Source organism: Palaemon carinicauda, chromosome 23, assembly GCF_036898095.1.
Source record: "Palaemon carinicauda isolate YSFRI2023 chromosome 23, ASM3689809v2, whole genome shotgun sequence".
Classification (NCBI taxonomy): domain Eukaryota; kingdom Metazoa; phylum Arthropoda; class Malacostraca; order Decapoda; family Palaemonidae; genus Palaemon; species Palaemon carinicauda.
This window is the reverse complement of record NC_090747.1, coordinates 103,278,590-103,304,093: the sequence shown is the minus strand read 5'-3', so window position 1 is coordinate 103,304,093 and position 25,504 is coordinate 103,278,590. Positions and strand designations below refer to the sequence as shown.

General features: G+C 30.8%; 1 protein-coding gene across 5 annotated transcripts in view; it reads left to right on the top strand.

Moving 5' to 3' along the window:
- The first annotated feature begins 2,776 nt into the window (after nt 1-2,776).
- The window catches only part of LOC137617323 (glutamate-gated chloride channel-like), a 123,848-nt gene continuing 101,120 nt past the window's right edge, over nt 2,777-25,504 (top strand). For all 5 annotated transcript variants that reach the window (XM_068347336.1, XM_068347337.1, XM_068347334.1 and 2 more), the window contains exon 1: nt 2,777-2,884. In XM_068347336.1, the coding sequence (XP_068203437.1) occupies nt 2,832-2,884 (53 nt within the window). In that variant the 5' untranslated portion in view covers nt 2,777-2,831. The remainder of the gene's footprint in view (nt 2,885-25,504) is intronic.

Sequence of the window (25,504 nt, the reverse complement as noted above, 5' to 3'; positions counted from 1 at the left end):
TTTTTTTTTTTTTTTTGGTGTTCGCTGTTACCAGACGACTGAAAGATATATATGTAAGAAATACGATTTTGTTATTGTTAAAAAAAGAGTAAAGTGGCGCTGGAAGTTCCTTATAAAAATTTCTGAAATTTAATTTTATAAGTTTAACTACTATATATACATTAATACAATGGGAGTTTTCCCTTATATATATATATATATATATATATATATATATATATGTATATATATATATATATATATATATATATATATATATATATATATACTGTACATACATACATATATATATATATATATATATATATATATATATATATATATATATATATATATACTGTATATATGTTTGTGTGTGTGTGTTTTCATAAGCAATGAATTGTGTACCTGGGAGTTTGATGACTAAGATGGATAACGAAGACCATCCGTTGTACAACTTGGCGGTTACGCTGGACTGCCTTCAATTGTATCAGTATGCTCGCGACCATATATATTTACACACACACACACTATATATATGTATATATATATATATATATATATATATATATATATATATATATATATATATATGACTTTTAGTAGGACGCTGGAATGCCTTCAATTGTATCAGTATGCTCGCAACCATATATATTCACACAAACATACACACATACATATATATGTATTATATATATATATATATATATATATATATATATATATATATATATATATATATATATATATATATATATAAAGGAAATTATTAGTATGACGCCAAAAAAAATTACCTTTCGTGACATCAATTGAGTATATTATAGATTGGATAACAAAATCAACACCGGTAATAATACAAACTACAACATCGAAACTAGTTAAAATGCAAATAATAATGACAATACATTATACATTAGCAGTCACAGTAACTCACTGTCTAGGCTCCACACGGGAAATTGCTCTCTTCCAGAGTAACTACAGTACACTAAATCCTAGCTGAGAAAGAAATATGTTCTCTAAATTCTCATTGCGAGAATATTCTGTTTCGAAAAAATCTCATTACGAGAAAATGTGGTACTCTAAATTCTCATACAAAAAATGTATCTTTATAAATTCTAATACAAAAATGTATCTTTATAAACTCATACAAAAATATAACTTTACAAATTCTCATATAAAAATGGACTTTTATAAATGCTCACACAAAAATGGAGTTTTATAAATTCTCATTAAAAAATGTATGTATGAATTCTAATACAAAAATGTAGTTTTATAAACTCATACAAAAATAAAACTTTATAAATTCTCATATGAAAATGTACTTTAATAAATGCTCACACAAAAATGCAGTTTTATAAATTCTCATTCAAAAATGTATGAATAAATTCTAATACAAAAATGTAGTTTTCTATATTCTTAATCAGATTTAAATTCAAAGCAGGTTATTCTTTCAAAATTTAAATTCAAAGTAGGTTATTCTTTCAAAATTTAAATTCAAAGCAGGTTATTCTTTCAAAATTTAAATTCAAAGCAGGTTATTCTTTCAAAATTTAAATTCAAAGCAGGTTATTCTTTCAAAATTTAAATTCAAAGCAGGTTATTCTTTCAAAATTTAAATTCAAAGCAGGTTATTCTTTCAAAATTTAAATTCAAAGCAGGTTATTCTTTCAAAATTTAAATTCAAAGCAGGTTATTCTTTCAAAATTTAAATTCAAAGCAGGTTATTCTTTCAAAATTTAAATTCAAAGCAGTTTATTCTTTCAAAATTTAAATTCTTAGCTGGTTGCTTATTCAAAACTGAAATTCTGACTTTATCAGGACAGTCTATTTCGAGAATATTACTTCATTCATAAATTCGTGATGTTTTTAATGGCTGTCGTATGCTAACTGGAAATTTTAAGAATCAGTTTTTAATAGTCAAATGAAATCTCTTGTACACTATGAAAACATTAAATTACGTTTTTATTCTCTACGTAAAATCATGCTTTTACTATCTATATAAAATCTTGTTTTTTTTACTGTCTTAATATCATGTTTTTTTACTGTCGAAATGAAATCATGTCTTTTTACTGTCTAAATAAAATCATGTCTTTTTACTCTCTATATAGAATCATGTCTTTTTACTCTATATTGAATCATGTCTTTTTACTTTCTTAATAAAATCGTGTCTTTTTACTGTCTAAATAAAATCGTGTCCTTTTACTGTCTAAATAAAATCATGTCTTTTTACTGTGTTAATAAAATCGTGTCTTTTCACTGTCTAAATAAAATAATGTCTTTTTACTGTCTTGATAAAACCAAGTGTTTTTGCTGTCCAAATAAAATCTTGTCTTTTTACTGTCTAAATAAAATCATATCTTTTCATTGTCTAAATAAAATCATATCTTTTAACTGTCTAAATAAAATCATGAATTTTTTCTGTCAAAATAAAATCACGTGTTTTTTCTGTCAAAATAAAATCACGTGTTTTGTCAAAATAAAATCACGTTTTTTTCCTGTCAAAATAAAATCACGTGTTTTTTTTCTGTCAAAATAAAATCACGTGTTTTGCCAAAATAAAATCACGTTTTTTTTCTGTTAAAATAAAATCACGTGTTTTTTTTCTGTCAAAATAAAATCCCGGGTTCTTTCTGTCAAAATAAAATCACGTGTTTTATCTGTCTAAATAAAATCTTGTGTTTTTATTGGCAAAAAAGTAAGTCGTGTTTCACCATAAAAAATCACGAGTTATCTCATGTAACTTTCCCCCTTGAAATACGCATAACTATAATCCTATATTCCTTTTTCTTCGCAGGATGGGCGGTGACCTTAGCAGCGCGGGCGGTGCCATCACTACCTGGAGAAGTGGGGGTATGGGCGTATGGAGAATCCTGCTGATCCTAGCGACGATTCTCTCCCTTTTCTGGTAATTATCATTCGCCTTTCTCACTCCCTTCCTTCACTTCTATTTTCCCATGACTTTTGTCCACTGATTTCCCTTCCATTATCCTTCATGTTATCATCATCGGCTTTCTCTTTGTTTCCCATCTTGGATATTTTTCAATGTTTCTTACATAATTACACTATATATCATTACTTTTTTTTTTACTTTCATTACTTCTCGTATTCATCTTATTCATATATTCTTCATTATCATCTTCGTTCTTATATTTTGAAGCAGCTCAAGTCATCCCCCCCCCCCCTCACGACTCTCGTCAACCCACCAAACATTAAAAAAAAATATTCATCTTGAAATATGTATACAAATTTAATCAACTAATGATTATATCATATGTTATCTCTTATCTAGAAGATAATTAATCTTCCCATTTTATCATTATCATAATTATCATCGCCGTAATCGGAAACAAAATTACGAGCGCAATGAAATAAATTTTTACTTCACTCGATACCGATGTGAAGTAGAAATTTATTATAATTATCATCATTATTTTGATCATTATCATTATCAATGCTCTTGTCGTTGTTGTTATTAAACCCCTTGAAATATAACATCAAGCATTTATCATTATCTTGTTTATCCCTCCTTACTGAATATCTCTAAACCTAAAAAGTGTCCTTGGCCTGATGTCTATCTTTCACAGCCATATATCTGTTTCTCATAAATCAATAATAACTCCTCCCATTCATCCAATTTTGACCCCTCTCTCTTCCAATTGTGGAACATGCCCTTCCAATACCTATAGTCAATTCTTTTTAGTGAGGTAGATTTGCACCGACTCGCAGGGGTGCCCTTTTAGCACGAAGTTTCCCGCTCACTGATTGGTTGAAGAAGATAATTCTAACCAATCAGATAGCAGGAAACTTTTCCTAGCTAAAAGGGCACCGCTGCGAGTCCGTGCAAATACGCCTCATTAAAAAAAATTGAGTATGACCTTCCAATACCTATAGTCAATTCTTTTTAATGAGGCATATTTGCACCGACTCGCAGGGTTGCCTTTATAGCACGGAGAAGTTTCCCACTCGCTGATTGGTTGGACAATATAATTCTAACCAATCAAATAGCAGGAAACCTTTCCGAGCTAAAAGGGCAGCGCTGCGAGTCCATGCAAATGCGCCTCATTAAAAAAAATTGAGTATAATCTCTGTCATTACGTGTTTTATACTCATGATGGTAATCTTATTATTTTTTATAGGGATTAATCCCAGTTATCTATATGTTTTTAGACTTTATGCATTTTAATCCGCTATCATTAAAAAATAAAATTACTAATAACCTTACAGGAGTTGTATTTCTTAAAAAAGGTGTGATCTGGCTATCAAGAGGTTGAACAGTGACAGTTTTTTAATCCAAGTGCACAAATGCTACAAAATTTTATGCAAGATTAATTTGCCCTTCAGTTTTCTTTATTTGCAGTCCACGCAAGTTCAGGAATTGGTATATTTAATATCGATTGGGAGCTTAAAAAAAAAAAAAAAAAAAAAAAAAAAAAAAAAAAAAAAATCAATTGGCATATGAACGTAGGACGTCCAAGAGTTAATATAACTTTTAATTATTTGTTGTCCCTTGCATTTCTTTAGTAAGATTCCGCAAAATTGTTACATTCCTTAAGCTTTTGTGAGTATTAAAACTTCCTTCTTTTATTTATTTATTTAATTTTTCTAATCTATGATCCTTTTAGTTCATTACTGGCATGTTGTACTGTTACGACAAAACTCTCTTTAGGCTTTAGTTAAAACTAGCCAACCTCGATAGGTCTTTTTTATTTCCCCTCTCTCTCACATTTCCTTATTCCTAATTAAAAGACATTCATGATCTTCCATATTCTTAATTATTCTTTTATATAGTAGAGATGATGCCACACCGTGTCACAATCAAAACTAAATATTGGCATCACGTAATTATTTCCTTCATTAGTCTTTTCAGAATATATTTTCCATAATCGATCTTCAAAAAAAAAAAAAAAAAAAAAAAAAAAAAAAAAAAAAAAAAAAAAAAAAAAAAATCATTTACCCTCACTTCAATGGGGCTGTGTTACCGTTTCCCCCAGAGGGGAAATATATATATTCCCCGTCAACTAATATTTTAATATTTTAATATTTTATTCTCTAATATATCAATGTATTCATTTGTTAAAACATTACTAACCAGTTATCATTTCCTTCACTTAAAATTAAGTCCATTTCAATTTGCTGTCATATCCAGATGATAAAAATTCCATTTGCCGTTCGTGTAGTAATGGAATAAATTGCAATATTCATGACTTAAGTAATTTCTATTCCATATTATCATCAATTATTAAAACTATTCGCTGATATTGTCATATATTAGATTAGTCTGTCATCCATTTTGCCATAATCTCTGCTATTTGCCTTGCTGTATAATCTGTCAAAAATCTCAAGTAGTTTAAATAATAATACAAATAATCAAGTTTTTTCTTTCTAATCTACACTCTTTTCTTCATAAAACAGAACATTCAATCCTTCCCCCCATCTGCACACTGATACAAACCACTTCACAAAATCATAAAATAAAATAAAATAGTGAATACTTGGAACAGTTAATAATTCACAATACATACATAATTATTCACTAGTTTTCTCCCTGAATGAAAAATATCATTCATCACTGTATCGTATCAGCTTCACCTTCATGTATAAAATTATATATTTGTTTTTAAGCCTGTCGCTCTTTTAACATATTTTCACCTTTTCATATAAAATAATTATAAAAAAATAAGTGATTTTAAGGATCAATCGTCTCTGTGTGTTGGATATGAATGTGAGGATGATCAGACGCATAAAATGTGTAGGAATTAATTCTTAAATACATCAATAAATGTTGACGTTCAGGTACACCCTGAGAGTATGCAAGTACATACGTGAGGACATACGTAGATGTTTACGAGCATTGTATGTTCAATATTTGAGTGTATTTATAATGTATACGTATGTATATATACATATATGTGTATATATATATATACATATTCAAAATACATACACAAGTATACATGCTCACAAATCTCACTTGTTCATATTAATTTCGTTTGTGTATATGTACCTATAAGAAAAATATGCATATACACTTCTAACTTATACACACACACACACACACACATATATATATATATATATATATATATATATATATCTATATATATACATATACTGTATATATATATATATATATATATATATATATATATATATACATATATATACATATACTGTATATATATATATATATATATATATATATATATATATATATATATATATATATATAACCCAAAAAACTCTGCTCATATAAATATGACAAGGAAAAACCGGCTTCCTAAAGTCAACCTTCACTGAACACTTGTTTAAAAATGAATTTAGCCTCTCCTGAGAATATCAATTATAAATTATCTTTAAAATAGGTTCTACAAAAATTGTATCATTTAGATCCGTCTTTCAGAAATTAATTTAAACCCTCTATATTTATAACAGATTTATGAATTTGACATTTAAATAGAAAGCATTATAAAAACGTTAAAATAATAACTCTCATTCATACTAAATTGTCCTGTGATTAATATTACTTAGATAAAAGAACATTAACAATTTCTGAAGTCCATATTTTACTGCCTAAAAATACTATCGTTAGCACAAATAAGGAATGGCCAATTTCGATTACCATATTCTAAAATATCAAAATACTATTATATACACAAATGAAAATTGTCAATTTCGATGGCTATATTTTAGTCCAAAAAAAAAAGAGAGAATGTCCAATTTTAATTCCATATTTTACAATAAAAAATTACTGTCAATTGCACAAAAGAGAATAGCCAATTTCGATTGTTATATTTCAAAAAAAAAAAAAAAAAAGAGTATGGCCACAAACGGTCCACCTATTTTACTATCCCTAAAATACTATTATTTGCACAAATGTGAATGACTCAGTTCCGATGTCCATATGTTCCTAGACCGACATTATCATTATTCACATAGATTAAAATGGACAAATATAGTGTCCTTCATTTAATGATCTATTCTCCTAAGAAAGGATTTTTCTTCGTTGTGGTTTTTTTCGCTCACCATCGCGATGTCATCTTGGTTTGGGATTTGAAGTCTGTTGTTGAATGAATCTATATATTTGCGGGATTTTTTTGGTTTTTTGTTTTTGGAAGGGGAGGGGAGTGATTTCAAACTGCGTGGCCCCAGTATACGACATAAAAAAAAATAAACCTTACGTTTGCCTCTATCTCTCATCGGGAAGGAGGAGGGGGAAATTGACCCCTAAAACCGCCCTTAATTAAACTGGTAAGGGGAACCATATTGAAACGTTCAAGTCAACGTTTTATATGTAACATTTTCAAGGTCAAGATGGGAATGGTCTGATGAATACTGAAACTAAAATTACGGGACAAGAACTCTTAGACATCCTTGATTGGGAGCATAATAAAAGGGTATATATTTCAACTTAAGTCATTATGCGTACCTGTATTAAGGACGAAAATCTTCAAGATGTTACACGCGACAGAAAAAATAATGAATAAAGCAGATTTATCGATCTTGATGCAAAGTAGAAATGTTATCAATGGGACCACCCAAAAACAGACACCCCCCCCCCCCCCCCCGTCCTCCTCGCCGTGATATGATGGATCTTAGAGAAATAACCTCTTTATGAGGTTTAGAGGTTTAGAGAGGCAATTGAAATGAAAAAAAAAAAAATGTACGTTAGCTGTTGAGTTTTTCTATATATATTTCGTATGCATTATCTCATCTATTATTTCAAAGAATTGTTTCATAAATATATCACAAATCCATGAATATATTTGCTTTAGTTAACATGATGTATAATTATCAAAAGAAAGTGATAACCCAATATAGTTTCAACCCTATAATCGTTATGATATACAACCGTGATTTCTCTTCTATATGTTGGTCAGTTATTAAAGGTGTATTTGAACAACCAGTTTTGAACTTTTAAATGACAAATAAAAAGTAAGTCATATGATAAAGAAATCGCATAAATCAATGAATATATTTGTTCTAGTTATAATGAAGTCTAATTATCAAAAGAAATAGCGACCTCCAATATAGTTTCGACCATATAATTGTTATGATATACTGTAAATTTCCCTTTTATATGTTGGTCGGTAATTAAAGGTGTATTTCAACTAGCCTTAAACTCTAAATGACAAGTGAAAAGTAACTCATATGATGAACCAAATATGAGACAATGGCAACCGTAAACAAACAACGAATTTCATCAAGAACTTTTGAAGTGTACCGTCATGTATAAAGAAGCCATAAAACTGATGATATGCTCAAAACAAACTCATATTACTGAAGATATTAGTCATGGAATATTTAATCTTCTCTTTAGGAAAGAGATATGTTCAGAGGGAAAAGTTCGAAGTTTGGCGTATCTCACAAAGCCGTACATCTTGAAAAGGATTTGTTTCGTGGTAGGCTTTAGTCTTCATAAGATTATTTTTACAAGTTGACGCAAACTAGTAATTACGTTCAAGAAACTTTGGAAGAAAGGACTACTTTCGCGTGGATCAAGGGAAACATGAAGAGCTTGTTAAATTACTTCGAGAAACTGTAAATTAATTATTCTAACTATAAACAAAGTACAAAATGAAGTAGAACGGTCGAGATTATGTTAGCAAAGTAAACATCGTTATACAATACTCCTGAAAACAATTTTCCAATTTAAGGACTTACAAGATTACGGTAAACCTACACTGTTAAAAATTTGCATTAAAAAACGGTAAAAGCCAGGCAACATTTATTCCAGGATTTTTACCGTTTTAAAAACGGATATATTGATGTAAAGGAATGATATTACGGTCACCAACCCGTAAAAGATAATAACAAAGCAAGATAAAATTACAGTCGCCTGTATTTTACTGAAATACGGCTAAGAACGTTATATTTTTACGGAGAATTTCCGATTAAAATTACAGATTTTTCTAACAATGTACCTAAATTAAGAATAACAATTTACGTGGCAAGCGAATCTAAATGATAAACTCCTTGTAGAACCTATTTTAAAATAGAAGTAGCTATTGTATTCTCAGTTCCAGTCCCCGTTTTCAACTTGTTTATTCCATCACTTTTAAAAAGCAACTGTGTATTTTTCTACCAGTGCCTAATAGTTTCTCTTTGGCTTACTTATATGGGCATTTCACTTAGTTTTGTACTGTTTTTATAGTACATAGTATGTGTGTGCGTGTGTGTAAATGTATGTTTGTATGTATGTATGTATGTATGTATGTATATATATATATATATATATATATGCAATTTTTATATATAAATATATGTGTATGTGTATATATATACATATATATATATATATATATATATATATATATATATATATATATATATATATATATATATAATATATGTATATATAATGTACAAATTCGTACATATCTTGTAGATATGGTATATATACACATATATACATATGTATAATGTATGTATATAAATGTATATATACATATATATATATATACATATATATATATATATATATATATATATATATATATATATATATATATATATATATATATATATATATATATATATGCACGTACAAAGTATGTGAGTGTGAAAATGTGCAGCATAATACGAGATATAGATGAAACACTGAATATCCAGTACCACGAGCACACACAATAACTAACGAAAAAAAAAAATCTTATGCGTATTTTCCTATAGCATTTAATATGCAAACGCATGAATACAGCTCCAAATCTATATTTTTTTCTTTTTTTTTATGTGTAAGAGAATTCTTAGCACACTTCCTTACTAGGCTTCCATCACCGTATGTTCGCAGGAATATGGAATGTGTTCAAATGTGATATGTTCGTTAAATGTTGTACCTTGTGGTTGTTGATGTTGTTGGCTGATGTTGTTGATGTAGTTTGATGCTGTAGTTGTGGTTCATTGGTACATTTTCTTTGTTATCAATTTGTTGCTTTTTTTTTCATTTTGAATCATATTTTTTGTTTTAATGCTTACTTTATATATATGTTCTGATTTGATGCTCCGTGATGCTTAGTTCAGCATTCTCATTCTCCCCCTCCCCCCCTCGTCAAAAATAAAAAAAGGTATTGCCTTTGTTCGCTATTCCATTTTATTGTTGTTGGTGTTCTTAATGCAGTTCCTGCTACTAAAACATCATTGTTTATGTTGTCGTGTTGATGTTGTATAAAAAATACCATCCAAACGTCTCTCTCTCTCTCTCTCTCTCTCTCTCTCTCTCTCTCTCTCTCTCTCTCTCTCTCTCTCTCTATGGCTTCTCAGATAAAGCACGGGATAAAGCGGGCCCATGAAAGAACACATTAGTTATAGGAAGGTAGACGATGACACTCAGAAGTATTATAGAGTTCATTCACCGTTATATATACAGTAATACACACACACACACACACACACACACATATATATATATATATTATAAATATATATTATATATATATATATACAGTATATTTATACACATACATATATACATTATATATATACACATACATATATATGCATATACTATATATATAATGTACATATATGCAATTTATATATATCTAAATATACATATGATTGTATAAGTGTATATATATCTATACCTATACAAATATAACATGTATCTATATATGTATATGTATATATGCATATATATACATACATATATATACATATATATATACATATATATATATATATGCATATATTTCATGCAAATATATATACATGCATACATAAATATACAGTACATATATACATACATATATAGCTAGATAGACAGCTAAATAGATAGCCTGTGTAATAAAGTTACACTTACACAAACATACGGAACACAAGGCAAAACTGTTTATTTGGTTTAGTACATCACATCACCCCATATCATAACATCAACAAAATCAGGAGATTATTTTCAACGAGATAAGCTATCCTTCTCCCATAGGCTCCCCCCATCCACTTAACAAATCCTCTCATCGAAAAACTTTGTCTTAAAAAAATAACTGAAAACTGTGGAAGCAGTTTGAAATGAAATCTAAAATATATTGTAAAAATAAGTAACTGAAAATAAAATCGAAAAAAAACCACACTTTCCATTAATATATATGTTATAAATTTCTAGTCTGAGATAGACCATTCCCTCTCTCTCTCTCTCTCTCTCTCTCTCTCTCTCTCTCTCTCTCTCTCTCTCTCTCTCTCTCTCTCTCTCTCTCTCTCTCAGTATCTTCTTCCTGTCTTTTAATAACATCAGCAAAACAAAATGATCTGAATAGAAACAGAACATTGAAAAACCACATCAAACGTAAACTACGAACATATTATCAGCCCAATATTCTTCTTGTTTTTATCATCATTATTACTAGCTAAGCTACAACCCTAGTTGGTAAAGCAGGATGCTACAAACCCAAGGGATCCAACATAGAAAAATAGCCCAGTGAGAAAAAATATGAAATATTTAAAGATGAAATATTTCAAGATCACTAAAACGCTAAAATAGATCTCTTATATATAAACATTTGCTACAATTTGTAAACTTCTTTTAAGTTATCGAGTCGAATACGTTCCAAAGCTCTTTACCATCCTCTTGCAGATTTTTAATTAATATTAAGTAATAAACGATTGAAGTAAATAAAAAAAATACATAAGAAAAAACTATATTCCAAATTTTCTTCTAAGTTCAGAGATCAAAACGCATTTTGATAGATTGAAGTAATCTCTCACATCAAGAATTTTAAAGTTTCTTATTCTCTTCTTTAATAAAAAAAAATCAAGAAATGAAAAAAGAAAAAAATATGAAAAAATATAATATAGCAGTTATAATAAAAATAGAAAAAAATATAAGAATTGTTAAAAAATAATAATACTAATAAAACAATTTTACTTTTCAATTCAATATTCTTCCTTCACAAATTAATGCCTGAATTATCTCATAAGATATCCATCTTGTAATGTGGCATAGCGGATCCCTTCCCAGTACTTCTAACAACAATGGCAGAACAAACAAAAAATAATTTCAATTACCGGAAATGGAGAGAACAATTTATGAACCCCCAACTTTCATCTGCTTAAAATTACTAAGGGCAATACTCTCTTCACCCAACTACTAAGAGAAATATTTATCCCTCTTTTATACTTAACCCCACATTTATTCCTTTTACCGTCTTCCATCTTCTGTGTTATTTATGTTTTGGGAAATGAAGGACTAAAGATAATCCTGTTTTAAAAGTGCCGTTCGAATTACGACTTCCATAAGTATGGTTGTCATGGTTTCGTAAGTACAAAATTTTTTTATATCTTGTTTTTCTCTCTCTCTCTCTCTCTCTCTCTCTCTCTCTCTCTCTCTCTCTCTCTCTCTCTCTCTCTCTCTCTCTCTCTCTCTCTCTCTCTCTCTCTCTACTCTCTCTCTCTCTCTGTATATATATATATATATATTTATAAATATATACTTATATATATATATATATATATATATATATATATATATATATATATATATATATATATATATATATATACACATACACGAACACAGAAATATGAATATTTATCTATTTATCTGTCTATCTATCTATATACATATACATACACCTTTATATATACGTGTATATAATATATATATACATATATATAAAAATATATATATTACATACATACATATGTATGTGTATGTACTATATATTAGCGTGTATGATATTCATATATATCTCTCCCCTCTAAAGTAACAGTCTATCCATTCTGAATTTCCAATGATATAAAATTCTAAAAAAAAAATAAAAAAAAAATCCAATTTCGCTCTGATATAAAATCAAATGAAAACGAAATTAGATGCATTTCCAATCACTCTCATTCCGGACACACGCTGCTCGTTTAATCAAATAATTATTTTTCAATTAGTAATTGATAAATTAGGGATAAACAGATGTAACATTCTCTCTTTGGGCCTTTCTCTCTTTAATTCATGAAGACTGTTTTGTGTACCTATCCACTTTTGTGATTTAATTCTCAGTAGTATCTTGTTATCTTAAAAGTTAACGGAGAGTAATAGAGGAATCTTCTGTCGTAGGTAATTATCATAACTTATGAGACAAATATTTAGCTATATACAAGAATGATGCTTTTATGGGAAAGAAGATATTTTCTAAGAACGGGTTTCTAGGAGGCTGAAAAAGTTAGTACCAAAACTCGCGTAATGATACTACATAAAATAGTATATTTAAATATTGTTACCGATACTTTTTTTTTTTAAATAAAAATTATCTTATACCGAAGTTTCAGGAAAAAAAGACAAAATGAGATCAGTTTTAATTCAAGTTACCTTTATGTTAATACTAAGACTCTCTTGTTAAGGTTTGTCTCGAATTGCTTTAAGGTTAACCACTAAGACTACCTTAATGTTCAGCTCAAATTTCAATAGTTATATTGACATATTACGTAACTAATATTGAAATCAATAAAGAAAAAGTACACTAGAATACAGACTTAACTTCTAAAGTTATGATGACGTCGAATTAGGCCTGAAATGGACTAATTTGTAATTTAGAAGAATGAAAATGACTGATTATATATATATATATATATATATATATATATATATATGAAAGTCGAAAAACAGTTCATAAGAATGAACCCAACTGATAAAATATAACTATTACATCACAAAAATAAATGAAAATGACTAATACAATAAAGCAAGAAAAAACAATATTAAAGAAAAAATGGAAAACAACTTATAAGAACGAACCAAATTGATGAAATATAAAAATATTATATAACTAAAAATAATGAAGATGAACGAAATAGTAAGAAAAAAAGGAATAAACTCATAAGAAAGATTCTAGCTGATGATATACAAAATCATGACATTAGTGAACAGAATGAAAACAGCTGATACAATTAAAAATACTAAATCTAACCGATATTACAGTGAGATGTCCAAGACAAAAGCAATTCACTTCGTGCTAAAAGCCAGTCGACACTAACAGTTTCCCGAACTGATGTAACACCGAACGATTCTTGAACTTTGGAGAAAAGAAAAGCAAAGATACTACTGATAGGGCACACATGAACCAGAGGTAACATTAGAAATGAAAGACTATTCTCTCTCTCTCTCTCTCTCTCTCTCTCTCTCTCTCTCTCTCTCTCTCTCTCTCTCTCTCTCACTGCTAATTTACACATTATCTCCCAATTAAAATTTCTAAATTGTTTTGTCAAGTCTTCCAGGTTTGAATTATTGTTATGAGGAAAAATGAAAAGAAAACTATATCCTCAACGTAAATATTAAACCCATAAGGAGGATTTACCAAGTAATAATACATAATGAGGATTTACTAAGTTGATAAATACATAAGGAGGATTTACCAAGTAAAAAATACATAAGGAGGATTTAACAAGTAATAAATACGTAAGGAGGATTCACCAAGTACTATATACGTAAGGATGATTTACCAAGTAATAAATACATACGGAGGATTTATCAGGTAATAAATAAATAAGGATTTACCAAGTAATAAATACACAAGGAGGATTTACCAAGTAATAAATACATAAGGAGAATTTACCAAGTAATAAATGCGTAAGGAGGATTTACCAAGTAATAAATACATAAGAAGGATCTAACAAGTAATAAAAACGTAAGGAGGATTCACCAAGTAATAATTACGTAAGGAGGATTTACCAAGTAATAAATACACACGGGGAATTTACCAGGTAATAAATAAATAAGGATTTACCAAGTAATAAATACACAAGGAGGATTTACCAAGTATTAAATACATAAGGAGGATTTACCAAGTAATAAATAAGTAAGGAGGATTTACCAAGTAATAAATACATGATAAGGATTTACCAAGTAATAAATACATAAGGAGGATTTACCAAGTAATAGATACACAAGAAGGATTTACCTGGTAATGAATGCATAAGGAGGATTTACCAAGTAATAAATACATAATGCGGATTTACCAAGTAATAAATACACAAGGAGGATTTACTAAGTTATAGATACACAAGGAGGATTTACCTTGTAATGAATACATAAGGAGGATTTACCAAGTAATAAATGAATAAGAATTTACCAAGTAATAAATACATAAGGAGGATTTATAAAAAAAAAAAAACTCTGCCATTCGCAATCAATCATCCTACTCTAGCATTAAAGGGGAGACGCCCAACAAGACCTGACTAAGCCCCATAATCAATCACCTTCCAACTCATAATGGAGACGAAAGAGTCATTTCCTACTTGAAGAAAACATTCAGGCAGACCAAAAGGATTTCAATAACCCCCTCCCTCTATCCACTCCCCCGTCTCCGTTCCCCCCCCCCCCCCATCAGACACCCCCCTCCCCTCCCCTAAGCCAACATACGACAAGTCCGCTTCCACCAATCGCCTATCACTGTTTCTGAAAGTGGAGAGAATCCTGCTCCCTCCACCATCTCCCCTCCCCCAGGTAGGAGTAGGAGGAGGAGTTAGGAAAGAACCTCAAAATAAAAGGTCCTTCATCAAAAAAAGGGAATCCTTTTTTAAGGAAATTTAATCCTTCGTCTTCGAAGACATTCCTATATAAAGTTTAATATCCTTTTACCTTCACCCTTTATTCTGCTTTTCTGGAAGCTCAAGGCACGAGACACACTCTCTCTCTCTCTCTCTCTCTCTCTCTCTCTCTCTCTCTCTCTCTCTCTCTCTCTCTCTCTCTCAATTTTGTTACGATCTCACATCGATATTACCTTTGGTCTTTTTAAATCTTTCTTGGACCGTTCTCTCTATCTCTCTCCCATAAGTATTTTCAACCCGTTTGTCTTCAGTGGTTTCCCGGTCGTTAATTCTGTGAATCATTCAACCACCCTCTCTCTCTCTCTCTCTCTCTCTCTCTCTCTCTCTCTCTCTCTCTCTCTCTCTCTCTCTCTCTCTCTTTCTTGAGCTATAAGGCTCTGCAACTCGGGTGAAAAGACCAAGTCGGGCATACATGCCAAAATCAAACTAAATCTCCCGAAAGGAAAGCATATGAGGCACTCCTTTCTTAAAATGATTATGAAGGAAATAAATCAAATAGTGGATTATAGTTAAAATCTCAACAGTTATAAAAGAAGCTTTACTGGTAACCCCCCTCTCTTACGTCTTGTTGAAATAAACCCGAATTGTCACCTAATTTGGAACATGATTTAAAAGAAATGTCTTCAACTCTTTCGTGGCAAACCGGCCTCCCTCCCTCTTATGTCTTGTTGAAATAAACCCGAATTGTCGGTTAATTTGGAACACGATTTAAAAGAAATGTCTTTAATTTAACTCTTTCAAGAAAAACTGAATACCTGTATGTGCGAGATCATAGCTATAATTTTACTACATATGGATAAGAATGACATCAAGAACATCATCATCATCATCTCCTCCTATGCCTATTGACGCAAAGGGCCTCGGTTATAGGTCTATCGACCTCACGTGCATAGGATAGAGCAACGCTTCGTCTATCCATTCCTCCACTTCTAGAAGTGGGTTGGCCAAAGCACTAACCATTATATATTGCATTTATTCTTAGTGTTCAAAGAGTCAGGAGCTGAATATCACTCTCTAGATACGGCATTTTGGCTAACCCCCACCCCAGTACACTGGGATAGTAGGGCATATTCCTAACGTCTTCTCTACTTGCCTTACATACTTAACAACATTGTAAATAATGACATTCACATTCTCTTCATATTTATAAAAAAAAAAAAAAGTTCATAACCAGCCAATAGCCAAATCCACCCCATATTGGGTAGGCTGGATTTGTCATAGTTTTACTTCGCAGTTCCAATAAAAAAAAAAATATATATATATATATATATATATATATATATATATATATATATATATATATATATATATATATATATATATCACAATATATGAAAAGATCTTTAGTAGTTAAGATAGATAACTTTAAATCAATCAGTCTGAAGATACTTTGCATAGGTTTCTATGAATTCTCTAGAAAACTGAATGAGCAATAGTAATATTGGAACAAAGGCAATGAGGAGTTGAAAGGTGGTATATAAAATAGCAAGGATAAACTTATGACAATTATTTGTAAAGGATGAAACCTGATGAAATGGTAGTAAAACAATAAATAATATATTACGCATACGAATAAAATTATTAAGTAACAGAAGAGAAGATAAAAATGGAAATGGGAAAAAATAAAGATCAAAAGGATTCTATCAGAGTATACAAACTTCAAACCGGGAGATAGGAAGTAAGGGTATTAAGACAATAAATAATGTATTACGCATACTAGAAAAAATAAGTAACATAAGAGAAGATAGAAATGGAAAAGGGAAAAAAATAAAGATCAAAAGGATTCTATCAGAGTATACAAACTTCAAACCGGGAGACAGGAAGTATTAGGGTATTAGGGAAAGGCAATCAAATAGGGAGACGAAAATGCCATATTTAAAGGGGAAAGTTTCATCTGATGGGGGATCTTCTTATAGATGTGAAGGGAAGATTCAGCTTTAGAAAGGAAAATAAATAGAAAGCTGATGAAAATAAGGTTCAAGATGACTGAGAATGGTTGGTTATTATCATTATTGTTATTAATTGCTAAGCCACAACCCTTGTTGGAAAAGCAGAATGCTATAAGCCCAGGGACTCCAACAGAGAAAATAGCCCAGTGAGGAAAGGAAGCAACGAAGAATAAAATATTCTAAGAACAGTAACATTAGAATAAAAATCTCCTATATAAACTATAAAAACTTAACAAAACAAGAGGAAGAGAAATAAGATAGAATAGTGCCCAAGTGTACCCTCAAGCAAAAGAACTCTAATCCAGGACAGTGGAAGACCATGGTACAGAGGCTACGGCACTATTCAAGATTAGAGAACGATGGTTTGATTTAGCTAAATAGTGGCCACTGAAAAATTACAGTGCATTAAACCTTTGGGTGAAGAAGAATTGTTTGGTAATTCAAGTGTTGCCAGGTATATGAGGACAGAGGAGAATATGTAAAGAATAGGCCAGACTATTTGGTGTGTGTGTAGGCAAAAGGAAAATGAACCGTAACCAGAGGGAAGGATCCAATGTAGTAATAAACTTCAATAAGTGAGGAAAACTAGGAAACAAATTTGTATTTTTTCTAAGTGCAGGCATTAAACTCTAATGATTAGGGAAATTCATTACACTAGGTATGCAGTTAGTTGAAATAGACTTGCCTTCTCAAACATAAGGTTCAACACTACATGGTATTCTAAAAGTTTTATTCCAGCTGTGACCAAATTGTGAAATGATCTTCCTAATCAGATACTTAATCAGTCGAACTTCAGAAGTTCAAAGTTATTTCGAATGTTTTGTTTGTTAAACAGGCTGATATGAGTTTTTCTTCATAGTTTATATGTGACATATTTATTCAACTGTAGTTACTGATCTCAAGATATTCTATCATCTTAATTCATTACTTCTATTGTATAGTTCATTCATTTCTTAATTTTCCCTGTTGGAGCCCTTGGGCTTATAGCATCTTGCGTTTCCAACTAGGGTTGTAACTTAGCTAGTAATAATAATAATAATAATAATAATAATAATAATAATAATACGGCCAAATTATTAAAAAAGAATAAACATGGAACCAGAAAGAGACAGATATTGAAAAAGGGAAATCAAAAACGTGTGGGCATAGAAAGCTTATATCAAAAATGAAAAACAGAAAAAGCCTGAAAGAAACCCTGAAAGAGATAGTGGAAGTGTACAAAGTAACATCGGTAAAGGGAGATATGGTGGTGCAATCGATGGATACAAGGGATAACTGAAGAGGGAAAAAGCCTTCAAGCTCTGTCAAAGGACAGGCAAGAGAGAAGATAAGAAAGTAAATAGGCAGAAAAGGATGAACGCTAGAAGTGGGGCGGTAGAGGTAAAAACGATAATCTTTGGGGGAAAAGGTCCAGAAACTCGATGAAGAAGAGATAACGAAGTTGATATTCAGAGGAGCGAATTGAGCAAAGAAAGAGAGAAACGAGGTAAAAATATCAAAATAAATAAATCTTAAGTATGTAATAATGAAATTGGAAAAATTAGGAAAACTGAAACGGAGGAGGAAGATGTACTTTGGAAATCTAAGGAATAAAGGAAGCCAACTGTAGGAAGATTGTATTTTGAAGGGACTAATAAGGAAAGGGAAATTTGTAGATATATGGACAGAATAAAAAATAGAAATGTAATTCTCTATATAGCAGATTCTTTTACATAAAAAACTAAAGTACTTTAGAAAAGACATTACCACAAAATGCAAATGTGTGACTGAATTACATTGAAAAGATCCTATTTAAAAGAGAAAAATTGCAAAGATGATGTGTTTAGTAGCTGCCCAATGAAGATTGATCTCTAAACCCTAAAGGACTTGTAAATATTATAAAAAAAAAAAAAAGGAAAAGCAGATGAAGACCGATTAATTCGAAAGGTATTAGACTTGAAAATAGAATTCAGATTTAAAAATTATACTGGGAAAACAAGATATAAAAGACGATTAAGACCAGATGGGAAATTTGGCAATAAAATAAAAACATTAAAAGGCAATGGAGAGAATACGCTGAACATTACCTTGATAAGGCAAAATTATTATGTTTAATAAATTCAATGAAGACAACCAAGACAAGGAAATTGTTGTATCTCAGATGAGAAAAACGCTAAGATTTTAGTTTAAAAAAGTATGTGAAACAAATCTCATGGGATTCTATGTACTTAAAAGGTATTTCCAAATTTTGACTAAAAGTATTTTGACCATAAACAATTGTTTGTTCTACCTGATAGAGGTAGCTACATTTTCCTACCCCTTATCCACGTATATTAGCTTATGAGAGAGAGAGAGAGAGAGAGAGAGAGAGAGAGAGAGAGAGAGAGAGAGAGAGAGAGAGAGAGAGAGAGATTCAACTTTCCTTACATCCTTTGTTTTCAACAATGATGAGCAAATAAGTATTTAACGAATCAAATAAAAATCCCTTTGATTTAAATATTAAAGATTACTATTAACACCCTCAAGATATTTTTCCTTAACGTTTGTTCTTTCTTAATAAAATAATTACGAAACAAAGCATGAAATTGCGCCTGCGATAATACATACATATCTAACGTTCATAATAATTCCATTTAGAATTATCAAAATATAAACAGGCTACGCCTATCAACATCAGAAACTAGTGATAGCTTTGCGTACAGAATTTCACTGAAATCAAGCATCTGATTTCAGCATATACCGCATTCATTTCCCCGTAAATCTGTATATGATATTGAAGTTATAATCTGTTATACTGACGAGGATTAGATGGAAGAAGGAAAACCTGATATTGAGATAGTGTCTTGGAAATGTGGGATATATTGCAATCGAGGATAAAGCTGGAAGATGAATTAAACTCGTGGGTGTTGAGATGTCTTCATTTCGTAGATTATAAATACCGATAAAGCAATGACTAGATTATTTCGAGATGATCTGCAAAGTGAAGACTTCATAAATTACATGGTTTCTAACAAAAGCATTTACTGAAGATATTCAACTTGGAATAAAAATTCATACAAACTAACTATCGCTGTTCAGATATCGATATGTGGTAAACGATTCAGTCAGCTATCGAATCATAATCCTTTGTGATCAATGTTTACAGTTAATTATGGAGTTATAATCCTTTGGAATTAATGATCGCGGTCAAATATGGTGTTATAATTCTTTCTGATTAATTTTTATACTTAATAATTGAGGTACAATCCTTCGAGGCTATAATGTTCACGGTCAGTTATTGAGTTGTAATCCTTTGTGATCAATGTTTACAGTTCATTCTTGAGTTATAATCCTTTGGATTAATGTTTACTCTTAATAATTGAGTTATGTTCCTTCGAAGCTAATATTCACGGCCAGTTACTGAGTTGTAACCCTTTGTGGTCAATGTTTACAATTAATTATTGAGTTGTAATCCTTTGTGATCAATGTTTACGGTTACTTGTGGAGTTATAATCCTTTGGGATTAATGTTTACACTTAATAATTGAGTTAAGATCCCTCGAAGCTAATGTTCACCGTTAGTTATTGAGTTGTAATCCTATGTCGTCGATGTTTACAGTTAATTCTTGAGTTATAATCCTTTGGGATTAATGTTCACGGTCAGTTATTGAGTTGTAATCATTTGTGGTCAATAATTACACTTAATTATAGAGTTATAATCCTTTGGGGCTAATGTTCACTTAACAGTGAATATTAGCCTCAAAGGATTATAACTCAAGAATTAACTGTAAATATTGACGACACAGGATTATAACTCAATAACTGACCGTGAACATTAAGTATAAACATTAATCCCAAAGGATTATAATCTTTGGATTCATGTTTACAGTCAATGATTGAGTTATAGTCTTTTGAGGCCAATGTTAATGGTCAGTTATTAAGTCATAATCCTTTGTGATCGATGTTCATATTCAGTCGAGTTATAACTTTGGGGGATCAATGTCCACAGTTAGTTTCTGGGTTGTAATCCTTTGTGCTCAATATTCACATCCAGTTGTTGGCCTATAATCCTTTTGCGATTAACTTTCACAGTCAAATATTGAGTTATAAACGTTTGGGATCAATGTTCACTGTCAGATATGGAGTTATAATCCATTGGCATCAATGTTTTCAATCTGTATTCAAGTCATAATTATTTGGGATAAATATTTATTGTCAGTATGGTATTCCAGTGAAAATTTTAATATCTTACGAAAAAAGATTATTATTGAGTAATTCTTTTTTGTTGTTATGTAAAGAAGAACGAGATTAAATGATCTATCAGATTTACCATAATGATATATAATATCAGGACCCTGCTCGTTAATATCCCACTTTCTTACTTCCTTTGTATCTTTAAAATTCTATATAATATACTGTACCTGCTTGCGGAGCCCCTCTGCAAAAGCTAACCTACCCTTCTCTCTCTCTCTCTCTCTCTCTCTCTCTCTCTCTCTCTCTCTCTCTCTCCTCTCTCTCTCTCTCTCTCTCTCTCTCTCTCGTCATGACTACCAGATTAAATTCTGCCAAAAGTAATTCTGAATATCTGCCTTTCAATCTCTAGAAAATGATTCTAAAAATAATATAATATTATGTTAATTGTATTCATTCGTTGTATCACCATACATTTCGCTCACACTGCAATAAAAATGGCCTATACTTATTCCAAATGAATGAAATACTACACTTTTCTGAGATCTGGAGAAATTAATATCTTTTTTAAATACAAAATTACACATCAAATAATAAGGTTATTTGTCTAACTCATTTCATAAATATAGAGTTAACAGGGAAATTACATCTAATTTGGAGAGATATTTTTTATAAACAAAATAATGAGATTCATTACGTCATGTACTTTAAAAAGGGTAATTTTCAATAAAGAATTTTTCTCTAATCATAGAAATCTTCTCAGAAAGCGGGTTTTTAATAAAAAAAAATAGTAATAGAAAAAAAGGCTTCTTAAACTGTCTCAGAAAACTCAATAAAGAGAAATTTTTTGGGTCATAGAAATCTCAGCCAATTTCTCCGAAACTCAAAAAGGGGTTTTTTAATTAAAAAAAAAATAATAGTAGTAGAAAAAAGGGTTCTGATTTCTTGCGTTCCGAAACTCAATAAAGGGATTTTTTATTGGAAAAAAGTAGAAAAAGATGTCTTCTTGAGAAATTATGATTTCTTTCCGTATATAACGGAATTATCAAAGCGTCTCTAGGTTCCACCAACATCGGATAATTGAATATCAAAATCTTTCATCCTCTATTAACACTAAAGGTAAAAATGCCTCGGATGACATTAGGAAGAATAAGGTAACGGAGTTACTATACTACTAATATTTGGAATTAAATTTTAACTCTTCTTTATTATTAAATATTTTACTGTATTAATTATATTAATCGTTAGAATGATGTTTCAACAACACTTTTAATATGGCCGAATATAGGCCTATCTCGATTTCCTAACTGATACAATAATAGACTTAAAAGAAAAGGGATCCTTATTTAAAGTATTAACCTGAGTGAACATAGACATGTATCGAATTCCTAACTCATACATTAATAATATTATTACTATTATTAATTGCTTAGCTACAACCCTAGTTGGAAAAGGAAAATGCTATAAGCCCAGGGGCTCCAACAGGGAAAATAGCCCAGTAAGGAAAGGAAACAAGGAAAATAAAATATTTTAACAACAGTAACATTAAAATATATATCTCCCATATAAACTACAAAAACTTCAACAAAACAAGAGGAAGAGAAATAAGATCGAATAGAGTTCCCGAGTGTACCCTCAAGCAATAGACGTAAAATGTAAGAGGTCTTCATAGATCGTACACTCTTCTTTCACACACACACACACACACACACACACACAAACACACACACACACAAACACACACACACGCACAAAAATAAAAAAAATAAAAAAATAAAAATTCAACCGACGAAGATGCAGAAATTGAAGGATTTGAACCAGTAATTGCACGTCTCGCAAATAACCCCCTGAGCCAGTTCTCGCCATTTCACTTTGACCTTACCTTCACAGAATAAAAGTTGGAACGAGGAGTGAAAATAGGCCTAACTGGGAGTGCCAGCGTTTGTGGGTTTTTTACTGTGGCAACTGTGCGTAGTTTATCATTTAGTGGTCAAATGAAGGACGGTTGTTTTGTTTTATTTCTCTTCCAAGTTCCAGAAATAACTAGTTTTTTAGGCTCCAAAACAGCACTATAACCAGGAGAGCACTCTGAGAGTGCAGACCTCCACCACTACAGCTTTTTTCGGTCGACTTTTTTCTCGACCTTGACCTTGACCTTTACCCTGGGACTTTCAAAACTGAATCACCTCCACGTCTAAAACAATTAATTCCTAAAGGTTTCACTATTTCATAGGTAAAATTGTAGTCAGGAAGTTGTCCACAAACTAACAGGGGCAAAGCATAACTTCCTTCAAACTTCGCTGTCGGAGGTAATTAGCAGCACCTTTTCAGATTCCAGAATTGTATCAAGAAGCTTTCTGGCGCGCGCACACACACACACACACACACACACACACACACACACACACACAAAAAAAAAAAAAAAAAACTAGTAATGGTATGACTTTTTTAAAATACGAAAACAGCACCAGAACTGACCATAGCATTAAAAGCAGAACAAAATATATGAATTAGCTGTATGCACCAAAACAGTGCCCGAATTAGTTGCAGCCTTTTAAGCATTAAAACAGTAGCAGAATCAGATGTGGATTTTTATGAACCAAAATAGTAGGAGAAAAGGTTATAGCTTATAAAAAACAAAAACAGTCGTCAGAAATCTTTCGGCCTAAAAACCGTACCATAACTGACAATTGCTTTAGAACACTGCTAGAGTTAGCTGTAGGTTTTCAAGCACCAAAAAAGAGTACCAGAGTTGAGACTTTTATGCAAGCAAGCGTGGGAGCTGCGAGCAATTTCGCTCTTTTCTAAAAACAAGATCATTTTTTTCACACCGGATTAAATTCTTCATTACAAGACGTGGAACATGTTCATTCAGATAACCATTAGTGAGAACTTAGAATAAATTTTCAATGAAGTCAGTGTATTTGTCTAAATAATTTTCATTATTTTGTCTCTTTATTCATTTAGAAATGAGACAAAACCCCAAAGATTAGATATCACTATAAACAACCACTACCTGATGATATGGGTTGCGAATACCAATTACGTTCTTTATAAAGCAAACTGCAGCAAAAATTATCTTTGAACATTTGCATAAAGTAGACTACTGTATAAGCGCTATCCAAGAGACTGAAAGAATTGAATACCATATTGCTATACTTTAAAACAAAACTACACGAGTTGGGTCTTTTTATCAACTGTATTTCTATGAACGTGACTGCTATTTGTATATTATAAACACTATACTGGCAATGAATACTATACTGTACAGGTGATTGCCGTATTGGCAATGAAAACCATAGAAGTGGCTGTATCGTTAGCACTGAGCAATGTCATGGTGACTGGAGTGCTGGCAATAAACACTATCAAGGTGGTGAAAAAACACAATAATGATGGTGGTAGTGCTGGTAATAAACAATTTAAAGTGATTGTACTGTTAACAATTAACCCTATAAAAATGTCTGTACTTCAATTGTGGTTATACTGTTGGGAATGAAAACTATAAATATGTATTTCTTGACAAACACTTAAACGGTGATTGCAGTATTGGCAATACACACAATAATAATGATTGCATCATTGACAATAAAAACTATAATGTTAATTAAAGTATTGACATTAAACACCAAAAACTAAGCTTGTAATACTGACAACACAAAGTACATAACTGACTGCACTGTTGGCAAAGAACACCACATTGAATATTGTAGCTTTGGCAACAATGGTTGAAAGCCACCCATGCAACTAACATTCTAATGCACATATAAATTCCTCACGCCCATTAGCTCCCTGAAAAGCAACCGCAATACTGGCATAGGGCCAAGTTCAAAGTTACTTCTTCGAGAAGGACACCTCAACAGTGGAACCTCGAGGTTCTTCCTAGACAATTGAAATGCTATATAT